Source organism: Lathamus discolor, unplaced genomic scaffold (genome assembly GCF_037157495.1).
Source record: "Lathamus discolor isolate bLatDis1 unplaced genomic scaffold, bLatDis1.hap1 Scaffold_77, whole genome shotgun sequence".
Classification (NCBI taxonomy): Eukaryota; Metazoa; Chordata; class Aves; order Psittaciformes; family Psittacidae; genus Lathamus; species Lathamus discolor.
Window position 1 is genome coordinate 107,110 of NW_027069389.1, and position 11,501 is coordinate 118,610.

The 11,501-nt window shown below is 65.5% G+C and overlaps 2 protein-coding genes across 5 annotated transcripts; both read right to left on the reverse strand.

The window, feature by feature from the left end:
- Nucleotides 1-31: 31 nt before the first annotated feature.
- On the reverse strand, nucleotides 32-6,011 carry GRIPAP1 (GRIP1 associated protein 1). 4 transcript variants are annotated; one of them, XM_065664931.1, is made up of 22 exons: nucleotides 5,775-6,008; nucleotides 5,560-5,626; nucleotides 5,415-5,476; nucleotides 5,298-5,324; nucleotides 5,110-5,217; nucleotides 4,778-4,910; nucleotides 4,593-4,669; nucleotides 4,468-4,503; nucleotides 4,282-4,313; nucleotides 4,125-4,172; nucleotides 3,948-4,047; nucleotides 3,605-3,727; nucleotides 2,992-3,084; nucleotides 2,838-2,900; nucleotides 2,281-2,367; nucleotides 2,116-2,172; nucleotides 1,927-2,026; nucleotides 1,535-1,644; nucleotides 1,103-1,240; nucleotides 928-1,021; nucleotides 368-495; nucleotides 32-295 (listed from the first exon to the last, which is right to left on the reverse strand). In XM_065664931.1, the coding sequence occupies exons 1-22, from the start codon at nucleotides 5,925-5,927 to the stop codon at nucleotides 224-226; spliced, it is 1,908 nt and encodes a 635-aa protein (XP_065521003.1). In that variant the 5' UTR covers nucleotides 5,928-6,008; the 3' UTR covers nucleotides 32-223. The 4 variants fall into 4 exon arrangements, with proteins under 4 accessions (XP_065521003.1, XP_065521004.1, XP_065521005.1 ...); XM_065664932.1 differs by having other exon boundaries at nucleotides 3,605-3,697; nucleotides 5,775-6,005; XM_065664933.1 differs by lacking the exon at nucleotides 4,468-4,503 and having other exon boundaries at nucleotides 5,775-6,011.
- Nucleotides 6,012-7,139: 1,128 nt separating this feature from the next.
- On the reverse strand, nucleotides 7,140-11,313 carry LOC136006886 (transcription factor E3-like). The gene is given in 12 exon segments (XM_065664939.1): nucleotides 7,140-8,017; nucleotides 8,349-8,496; nucleotides 8,615-8,690; nucleotides 8,778-8,834; nucleotides 9,174-9,273; nucleotides 9,445-9,543; nucleotides 9,865-10,050; nucleotides 10,273-10,458; nucleotides 10,461-10,506; nucleotides 10,577-10,648; nucleotides 10,650-10,730; nucleotides 11,120-11,313. Coding segments are annotated over 12 exon segments (1,506 nt in total). The 5' UTR covers nucleotides 11,233-11,313; the 3' UTR covers nucleotides 7,140-7,675.
- Between the last annotated feature and the right edge of the window lie 188 nt (nucleotides 11,314-11,501).

Here is an 11,501-nt window from a genome sequence, read left to right on the forward strand (position 1 = left end):
CGTACACCCCACAGAAGCGATGACGCAAGACTCAGCGGCTGAAGCGGGTTTATTGAGGGTGGGGACGCATGCGGGCCCCCGTTCCCTTAAAACGGCAACGCCACCGGCGGGGCCACCCCTCCTTAAAGGGGCTACGTCCCGGTAAAGAGACCGCCCCCGCCGGCCGGCCCGCGCCCACGGGGGCTGTGGTTCGGGGCGGAGCCTGCAGCAGAGGCCCTGGTCCTCAGGGGGCTCCGGGGGGGGCCGCCCGCTCCTTGCTGAGCCGGGCCAGCTCCTGCGACAGCGCCTCCAGGTCCTGCGGGGGGCGGAGTCAGAGGCCACACCCCTTTCCCAAGCCACGCCCCCTCCGCGCCTCGGCCCCGCCCACCTGCCCGAGGTGCAGGTTCTTAGTGAGCTGCTCCTCCAGCATGTTCTGCAGCTTCTTGTTCATCTCCCGCAGCCCCTCCTCGCCCGGCCCCGCGCCCCGGCGGGCCGGCCCCGCGGGCCCTGCTGCCTCTGCAGGGCACAGGGCGCAGGCTCAGCCGTAGGAACAGGAGGAAGTGGGGATGGGGGCATAGAGGGGATAGGGGGTTACAGGGGGATAGGAGGATGGGGGCATAGAGAGAGACGGAGATGGGCACACCGGGGTAGGGAGATAGGGAAACAGGAGCATAGGGGATAGGGCCCCAGGAGGAAAGGAACACGTGAATGTAGTGAGATAGGGACACAGGGGTGCAGAGAGATAGGGAGTAGAGGGATATGGAGATGGGAACACAGAGGGGTATGGACATGTGGATACAGGGGGACAGAGAGATGGGGACATACGGGGATAAGGGAACAGTGAGATAGGGAGATAGGAGCATAGGGGGATAGGAACACACATAGGGATATAGGGGCAGAGGAGGGTGGGAGCAGCAGGAAGGGCGACACAGGGATCCCAAGGCTCACCCAGGCGGCTGTCACGCACGAAGCTTTGGATGATGGCGCTCTTGCGGCACAGATCCTCCGCCATGGAGGCGCTGCTCACCTCCAGGTGACGGACCTGGGGGGGGCGGGAGAAGGGCTCCATGACACACACCTGCCCCGGTACTCACCCAGCCCCTCCCATTTCTGCCCCCAGTACCTTCTCCTCCAGCAGCCAGCGCTCCTGCTGGCTCTGGGCCAGGCGCTGGAACAGCTCCGCCACCTCCGCAGGGGACAGGCCCCCCCCGCCGGGAACCCCCCCTCCACCACTGCCTCCCCCAGGGCTGCCTGAGCCCGACTGCAGGGGAGAAGTGTCAGTGGGGGGGGAGGTTCTGGGGAGGCAGCACCCAAGGCAAGGCCACAGAGAACCCCCCTCCCCCAGAACCACAGCCCCCACTGTCACCCACCCACCACATGCAAAGGCACCCCCTAAAGCCAAGCCCCTCCAAAGCCACGCCCCCAAACGGTCACCCGCTCCCAGAAACCACGCCCCCAAACCCACACCCCATTTAAAGCCACACCCCTAAGTCCCACCACCACCACCACCACACCCCCTCCAAAGCCACACCCCCAAGCATTAGGCCCCGCCCACCTTCGTGCTACCGGGGGCGGAGCCATCGCGGCCCAGGGAGCTCAGGCTGCTGCTGTCCCCCCCCGGCCCCCGCCCCGGGGACCCCCCCTCCAGCCCCAGCTCCTCCAGCCCTGGGGACAGAGGAAACAGTGGTGTGCAGAGAAGCCACATACCCCACACACCACTCCCACTCTGGGGCCACCAGAGCACCCAGGGGTACAGACACACCCCCCCCACCCGGCCTTGTCAGCCTCCCTCTACATTCAGCCACAGGACCCCCTGCACCCAATCACCTCCCACCCCATTGTAGCCCCTAACCTATGGACGCAGGACAGCATCTGCACGGGGGCTCCAGACATCCAGGACCCCCCACCCTTCCACAGCCCCCCCCCAGCACCCAGCACCCATCAGACCAGAGCGGGCGCGGGTGGGTGCCAACAGCTCCTGCAGCCGCTCCTGCAGGCGGTCGGCCCGTCGCCGCTCCAGCTGCAGCTGCCGCTTCAGGTCCTTCAGCTGGGGACAAGGGGGAGGACACGGAAGGGTCAGGGCCCTGTGTAGGAGCCTGGGCTCTGGGTGCCCCCCACCCTTCGGGGGTCCCTCACCGCGGCACTGCCCTTCTTCTCCAGGATGCGCTGCCCGTCCCGGACATCCTTCAGCTCCTGGGGTGATAAGGAGGGTCAAGGGGGGTTAGGGGGTCCCAGAGAGCGTCTGGGGGTGCTGAAAGGTCACTGGGGGGGTAGGGGGTGTCTGGGGGGGTTTCGGGGTACCTGGCGCAGCGCTTGGCCCTCGGCCTCCTGCAGCTCCCGTTGCCGCTCGGCATCCCCCAGTGCCACCTGCAGCTCCCCCACACGGCCCTGGCAATGGGGGGGGTGCGTCACTGTGGCACCTATAGGGTCTATACAACTCTACAGCGCCATAGCAGAGAGGGTGGGGGCCCCGGAACATCCCTATCGTGCTCCCTTAGAGCTCTAGGTGCCATACAACACCCTAAGACTGATACAAGTCGACAGGATCCTGCAGCATTACAGGGTCCCTACATCATCTATGCCCTCCACAAACACCTGTATGGGCCCTATAGATACCCTACACCCACCCTGCCCCACACACAATACATAATAACACCTGCAGCTTTGAGACAGCCACACAGAGCCCCCTACACTCCTCTGTTCCCTACAGTACCCGAAGGACCTTCTGGAGTTATAGGGATCCTGATGATCTCTGCAGCACCCCACAGTCACTGTAATGATGTGGGGGTGCCCACAGCTCTATACGGGTACCCAGAGACCCTCCGGGGCACCCCTATAGCCCCCCCCCCCCCCATCACCTCCAGCTCAACCCGGCGCTGCTCAGCTGCTGCCTGCTCTTGCTCCTGCCGCTCAAGCTGCTCCTGTGGGAAGAGGGCAGTGGGGCCGGTATGGGCACCCGGCATGGGGGGGGGCAGAGGGAACAGGGAGACGCTGGGGGGGGTGGTCCCTGACCTGCATCTGCCGCCGCCGATGCTCGCTCTCCCTCCAGGTGGCCTCAGCCTCGCTCAGGCGCTGCCGCAGCCCCTCCCGCTCCTTCGCACATGCCTGCAGGACACGTGTGCATATGTACACATACATGTATGTTCATGTACATATCTACACATATATGTACATACATGTACGTTCATTTCCACACCTATAGCTACACGTATATTCGTGTGCATATCTACATCTACGTATACATACGCGTATATTTGTCTGCATACTTACACCTCCATGTATGTCCATGTACATATGTGTACATACCTACACATACATGCACATAAATGTAACTCGTGTGCACACCTACGCCTACATATACGTACACATACACTTGTGTCCATACCTACATATGCATATACATACATGTACGCTCGTGTCCATATCTATATACACATATACATACACGTACATACACATACATATGCGCACATACACATACACACCCATGCAGCCATGTACACATGTGCACCCAGTGTGTGCTCCAAACCAAGCCATAAAGACCCCAAACCACCCTCCAGGGACCCCAAATTGCCCATAGGGACCACAAATCACCCATAGGAAACCCAAACCCCCCCAGCCCTACCTGGAGTTGGCTGTCGAGGGTATCGCGCTGTGCCTGAGCCTCCTGCAGGTCCCGAGCCAGGGCTCCGCTTCGCTCCCGCAGCCCCACCTCCTCCTGCCGCCCCACACAGCACTCTATAGGCCCCTATAGGGCCCGGCAGAGCAGCCCAGAGCCATATGGGGCTGTACAGAGATGCTCCAGGCTGCCCTGGGACCACCAGCTACTATATAGGGCTGGAGACACCCTACAGATCCCCTATGGAGCTGGTCCAGAACGCCCCCTGCACACCAACATGCTCCCCAGGACCCCCCTATAACATAGGGCAGCCACTGGAGCCCCCCCAGCACCCACTGGGTGCCCCCACCTTAGTTGCGGCCTCCAGCTCCTGCTGCAGCCGCTGGATCCGGGTCTGGAGCTCCCGGAATTCCTCATCCCTCTGAGCCCGAAGCTTCTCCAGCTCCAGCCTGGGAGGCAAAACGGGGGGTCCAGGCGTTGGGGGGGTCCCAGTGTCCCGAATGGGGTCCCCATTGGGGTCACTCACTGCTGATCCCTGAGCAATGTCTCCTTTTCCGCTTCCAACTGGAGTGAACTGGGAGGGAAAAGAGAGGGAAATAGGGAACGGAAGCAGGAAAAGCCTATGGGGGGGGGCCTGGGGGGAGCAAGGATGTGCTCCCAGCGATGGGATCCCGGGATCTCACCTATTCTCTTGTTTCCGCAGCTTCTCCATCAGCTGAGAATGGGGATACAAGAATCACTACTGGGGGTGGAATCACAACCCTCAAGCCCCACCCCCCCAAGAGTTTCCACCAATCCCTGTGGGACACTGAACCCTCCCCAATCCCTACAGGACCGCCCCAGACTCCCTGGGGGGCGGCAGCACTCACCTCGGCCACCTCTGCCTGCAGCTGGGCCACCTCTGCCTGCAGCAAGAGACCCCCCCGAGAGGTGTGTGTCCCGCAACAGACCCCCCATAAACCCCACAGACCCCCATACACTCTCCCCAATGTACCTGGGGTGCTGGGGGAGGAGCATCAGACCCAGTCCCCTCTTCAGCTGATGGTGCCTCCTTGGGGGGGTTCAGGGGGGCTGCAAGGAGAGGGTCAGCCCCATAACCCCTCTATAGGGCCCCAGAAACCCCCTTCCAAGTACTCCTTATGGGGGGGCAGCCCCAAACCCCCCCAAGTGCCCCCTCACCATCTGTATGGGCCAAAGGGGCTCCATTATCACCAGTGGCCCCATCCTGGGGAGGGTCCCGGGGGGGTCCTGGGGCTCCCCCCTCCTGCAGCCGCCGGTTCTCCTGCTCCAGGCCCTCGATCTGTGCACAGAGCTGAGACCCCCCCTAGGGTGAGGCCAAAGTGGGAGACCCAGGGAGGTATGGGGGGGCTGTAGGGTGTATGGGGGGGGCTATGGGTTACTCAGGGTGTCTATGGGGTTAACACTGGGAGGCATTCGGGACCTAAGGTGGCACTGGGAGGCTCAGGGAGACATTAGGAGGGGGTGGGGGGGTACTGGGTGCTGGCACCCACCTTGGCCAGCTCCCGCAGGAGGGTGCTGTTCTGCAGCCGGAAATCATCCTCCTGGCTCTGCAGCTTCCCCTGCAGCATCCGTGTCTCGCCCAGCAGCGCTTCCACCTCCTGAGGGGCACAATGGCACCCATAGGCACCCCCAGCGCCCACGGACACCCCCAGCACCCCCCGACACCCCCAACACCCACCTGCGCCTTCTTGCTCTTACTGAGGGCCTACGAGACAAACCGGGGGGGGTCACACCGGGCCCGGAGGGGTCACACCGGGGCCGGTGGCCTCGAGGACCCGCCAGGGGCCGCTCTCACCTTGTTGGCCTTGGCCAGGTCCCGGTCCAGCGCCTGCACCCGCTGCCGCAGCGCCGACAGCTCTGGGGGGGACACGGACACGAGCGGGCCTTGAGCGGCAGCGCCGGGACCCCCGTCCCCTCCCGGTACCGCCCCCCCCCGGTACCGGCGCCGTTCTTGCGCAGCTCGTCCGAGAGGCGGTAGTTCTCACTCCGGAGCTGCAGCAGCTGCTCCTGCCGGAGACGGGACGCGACGGGCCGGGGTGAGCGACGGCGGCGGGACCCGAGCGCGACCCGAACGAAGCCCGAGCGTGACGCAATCCGGACCCGAGCGGGACCCGAACCGGACCCGAACCGGACCCGAGCGCGGCCGAGGCTTCACCTGCATCCGCTGAAACTCCTCGTCCGACAGCGCCTGCGCCATCTTGGCGCGCGGACGGCGCCGTCGGGGGCCGCCCCCTCCCCTTCCGGCGGCGCGGAAATGGCGTAATGACGGCGCCATGGAGCTCGGGGTGGAGCGGGCATGGCTCATCATAACGATGACTTCCGGGTGCTCGTAAAGCCCTTATAGCGCCCCCCCGCGGGCTGTAGGGCTCCGCAGAGCCCGTAAGGCGCCTACGGCTGCTGCAGATCTGCCTCGACAGGGGTCCCAGGGAAAGCACCCCCACACCCCGGTTCTACAGGGGCCATACAGCCCCCCCATCACAGCCCCCCCATCACAGCCCCCCCATCACAGCCCCCCCATCACAGCCCCCCCATCACAGCCCCCCCCGTATCACAGCCCCCCCATCACAGCCCCCCCATCACAGCCCCCCCATCACAGCCCCCCATCACAGCCCCCCCATCATAGCCCCCCCATCACAGCCCCCCATCACAGCCCCCCCATCACAGCCCCCCCCGTATCACAGCCCCCCCATCACAGCCCCCCATCACAGCCCCCCCATCACAGCCCCCCCATCACAGCCCCCCCATCACAGCCCCCCCATCACAGCCCCCCCCATCACAGCCCCCCATCACAGCCCCCCATCACAGCCCCCCCATCACAGCCCCCCCATCACAGCCCCCCCATCACAGCCCCCCCATCACAGCCCCCCCCATCACAGCCCCCCATCACAGCCCCCCCCGTATCACAGCCCCCCCATCACAGCCCCCCCATCACAGGCCCCCCATCACAGCCCCCCCATCACAGCCCCCCATCACAGCCCCCCCATCACAGCCCCCCATCACAGCCCCCCCATCACAGCCCCCCCATCACAGCCCCCCCATCACAGCTCCCCCATCACAGCCCCCCCATCACAGCCCCCCCATCACAGGCCCCCCATCACAGCCCCCCCATCACAGCCCCCCCATCACAGCCCCCCCATCACAGGCCCCCCATCACAGCCCCCCCCGTATCACAGCCCCCCCATCACAGCCCCCCCCATCACAGCCCCCCATCACAGCCCCCCCATCACAGCCCCCCATCACAGCCCCCCCATCACAGCCCCCCATCACAGCCCCCCATCACAGCCCCCCCATCACAGCCCCCCCCATCACAGCCCCCCCATCACAGCCCCCCCATCACAGCCCCCCCATCACAGCCCCCCCGTATCACAGCCCCCAGGGACCCCAAACGGCCTCCAGCGACCCCCGAGCTCTACAGGCACCCCCACAGGTTGCTCTATAGGGATCCCCACGGATTTACAGAGTCCATAGGACCCTACAAGCTCCACCGAAACCCCAACGCGCACGCGCAGCACCGGGCGGCTCCTCGTTAACAAACGTTTATTTCCCACGGGACCGTTTCCGTACAAAACCGGAGGGGGGGGGGGAGGGGTGGGCAGCCGGGTGAGCGACCCCTTTAAGAGGAGCCGGCGGAAGAGGGCGGGGCTTGTGAGAGCCAAAAGGGAGGGGCGGGACTTGACACTGAGGGCCCAGCCCTCAGGAGCCCGCTGATTGGCAGACAGCCAGGAAGGGACGGGGCCAGACGGGGGTGGGGCCAAGGCTTCCCTGAGGGGCGGGGTTAAGGAGACACCTTAAAAGGGCCACACAGAGGGAGGACACCGCCAATGGGCGATGCCCGGTTGAGGTCCTCCAAGGTGGGTCCACCAATGGGGCGTCGTAAAAGCGCAAGACAGTGGCCACACCTTAAGGCCACCGCCAGCCTTAACAAGGGTTCGCCCGTTTTAAAGGCCTCGTCACGGCACCCTGTGGAGCGCACCTGAACCAGCCACTGGGGTGTTGGGCATGGTGGGGTGGGGGCCTTAAAAGGGCCGCACCTGAAGGGCCTTAGAGGGGCAGTGCTCAGGGCTCGTCCTCCATGCTGAGGCTGCTGCGGGGGCTGGAGGCGCGGGAGGGGCCTGGGGAGGCGAGGAGGGCGCCAGGGGGTCCGAGAGGGGACAGAGCCCCCCCCTCGTCCATGAGGATGTCGTCGAAGGTCCCATCCGGCCCACCCAGCCCCAGGGGCAGGCCCAGGCCGGGGGGCAGGTCCTCAGCCACCGCCAGGTCTAGGAGGCACTGGGGAGTGGGGGGACCCCCAGGGGGAAAGGGGGGGCCCCCAGGGGCCTCCTCGCACCCCCCCTCGGCTGCTGGTGCCAGTGGAGGGATGAGGGGGAGCCCATGGAGCTGTGCCTGCAGCTCCAGCTCCTGGGGGGGGCAGTGGGGTTAGAGAGACATGGGGTCCAAACCCCCTCATGGGCCCCAAAAGCCCCCCATGGGCCCCAAAATAGCCCTCAAACCCATAGATACCCCTAGATCCCAACCAGCCCCCCCAACAACCCTCCTATTCCCCCAACTCTGCTCCCCCTGACCCCATGTGCACTCCCTTGCATTGAGCTGATAGCTCCATAACAATCCCAGAACCCCCCACTTCTGCCCATCCCAGCTTCATAGACCCCACGAACCTGTAGACTCCCATCCCAGCCTCACACACCCCCCAGTTTTCCCCTTCCCAGCCCCATAGAGCAACCGCACAGACCTGGACCCGGAGCTGGAGGCTCCGGTTTGCCTGCTCCAGGCGCTGCTGGTGCAATTCCAGCTCTCGGGAACGCTGCGTCTCCTTCTGCAGCTTCCGGATGTAATCCACTGAGGCTTTCAAGATGGTGCCCTTGTTCCAGCGCATCTCCCTATGGCATCGGGACGCTGTTGGGGCCACCATAGGGACCCTCCTACAACCCTCATAGGGTCCTCAGTGCAACCCCCCCCCCGCCACTCGATCCATCAGGGAGGGGGATCCCCACTCACGGATCATTGGATTTTGGGATGAGGGTCCCTAACTCCTTGATGCGGTCGTTGATGTTGAAGCGTCGGCGCCGCTCAACTGGGATACAAGGGGAAGCTGTGAGCCCCCTGTTACGTGTGTCCCCCTCTACCCAGACCCACAACCTCCCCCAGGCCTCCTGCTCACTCAGGTTGTGGTTGTCCTTCTTCTGGCGCTCCTTCAGCAACGCCTTCGCCTCCGTTTCTGAAGGGATTTGGGATAGAAAATATAAGGGAAGCCCAACGCCTCCCGCTCCATAGGGGCCCCATTGCACCTCCCTGCCCCATAGGAACACCCTAGAGACCCACCAAACCTTCTCTGCTGCACCGTGACCCCCAGGGCCTTCCCAAACCCCACAGGGAAACCCCTCTCAGTCCCCTTCCAGCCACAGAAGGGCCCCCACACACACCCAATAGGACCCTTGACCCTGCCCCATAGCCCTCACCCAGCCCCACAGACCACAGTGACACCACCCCTCACAGGCCGCTCTAGTCCACATAAGGACTCCTCCCCCCCAGTAAGCCCCTTAGGGTCCCCCCATACCCGAAAGCTCCGCCTTGACGCGGGGCAGCTCGGCCGGGCAGGAGCTGCTGCCGCCCTGGGGGGGGCTGAACACCTCCAGCAAGGGTGCAGGGGCCGGGAGCTAAGGGGGGGGGGCGTGGTCAGCAAGGTCACGCCCCCATTGACCACACCCCCAATAGACCTCGCCCGATGGGCGGGGCTATAACCCCCCGGGTGAAAAGACCCCTCGGGTGAAAAGGGGCGTGACTTGCGGCAGGCCACGCCTTCGAAAGCCCTTAAAGCGGCCACACACCGTGCTAGGGAGCTGGAGGCCGCCCTCGGCAGGGCCGAAGCTGAGCAGCTCGTCATAGCTGGACTCGAGGCTGATGATCTCATCGATGACATCATCGATCTGCAGAATAGAAGGGACAAAACTGCAAACACTGCCCTAGTGGCCAGGATCCTCCCCGCATGACATCACAGCCACCCTGTGTGACATCACAGCCCTCCATGTGACATTGCAGTCCCCCCATGTGACATCACAGCCACCCTATGTGACATCACAGCCACCCTATATGACATCACAACCACCCTATGTGACATCACAGCCCTCCCATGTGACAAAACACCCACCCCATTTGACATTGCAGCCTTCCGCCTTACCTTATGGCCCCCCCACATATCACAGCTCCCCACATGACATCACAGCCCCACAGCCTCCTCCATTCCTCACCTCCTTCTCAAAGCCAGGCCCGATGTGGAGCAGGGTGAGGGGGCTGTGGGGCGCAGGGGGGGCCGGGGGGGGCCCGGGGGGGCTGGGGGGCCCGCGGCCCAGTGCGGAGGTGAGGTACTGCCGGACCTGCTGCCGCTGCGCCGCCCGCAAGTGGTACCGGGTCGGGTTCTCCAAGTGGGTCTGGACCTGGAGAGACACGGGGGGGGTCAGGGACCCCCCAGCCCCCCATATCTCTCTGCCCCAGAGCCTTCCATATCCCCTACCCAGAGCCCCCCCCATCCCCCTGTCCTGGACCCCCCATATTCCCCTGCTCCATGGACCTCCCCATATCCCCCCCTGTACCCCCCCATTTCCCCCCACAGCTCATGCCCCCACCTCACCCCATGTCCCCCTATGGGGGGTTCTCACCTTGAGCACCTCGGGGGGCACATGGCGGGGTGCCCGCGGTTGGGGGGGCCCCCCCACGGCGATGGCGGGGGAAGGCCCAGGGGCTGGGGAGGGGCCAGGGGGGGGGTCCCTTCGCTCACGCTGCTCCTGCTCCTGTGCCTGTGCCCGCATCAGCTGCTGCCGCAGCAGCACCCGCGACGAGGGGGGGGGCCGCGGGGGGGGCAGCCATGGCAGCGGGGGGGGGCCGGGCCCGAGCTGCAATAGTGGAGGGGTTAATGGGGGTGTACAGAGGGCATGGGGGGGTTATGGGGGGGTTCACAGGTACCTGTGGGGCAGGGGTTGGCTCTTGAGGCAATAGAAGGGGCTGGGGGAGTCTCCAGAGGGGGGGTCCGCGGGGGGGGTCGCTGGGGGGGTCTCCCCCCACCGGGTCCCACTCGATGTCAGCCACAATCCCTGACTCAGGCAGCACCGAGCTCACGCTGTGGGGGAGCAGGAACCAGAGGGAGCACGGGCAGCTCTGCATGCCCCATAGACCCCCAGAGACTCCATAGAGCCCCTTGAAACACCAGAGACCCCCCCAGACCCCCCCGAGCACCCACAGAGCCCCACAGACCCCCTGATCCCGAGTCTCCATAGACCCCCAGCGGCCCCACAGCCTCCCGCAGTTCCACATAGAGCCCCGGAGCCCCCCATAGAGCCGCACAGACCCCCTCAGCACCCCCATATGGGGGCCCCATAGCCCCCCATAAACCTCCATAGCCCCCCACATGCCCCTGGAGCCCCCCAGTGGCCCCACAGCCCTCATCAGTCCCCCCTTAACCCCCCTGCAACCTCCCCCCAGCCCCGCCATGGGGCAGCCCCCCCTCACCTGAGCAGCCGGAGGGTGTCGGGGGCGCTGGGCCCCTCCAGCAGCACATAGACCGTGGGGCGCCCGGGGGGCGGCGGGGCGGCGGGGGTCCCCTCGGTCGCCCCACGGGACATCGCCGCCCCCCGCGCCCCACGGCGCGCTCAGCAGCTCCCTATGGGGCAGGGGGGGGCGGGACGGGACACACGCTATGGGGCTGAAAGAGCTGCGGGGGGAGTCCCCGTAGTGCTGGGGGAGCCTATGGGGCAGGACGGGCTGCGAATCGCTGTGGGCCTCGGGGGGGGGTGCGGAGGGCGAGGGGTCCCTATAGGGCCGGAGGGGTCTCTACGGGTCCCTATGGGGCCGGGGGGGGTCTCTACGGGTCCCTGTAGGGCCGGGGGGGGGC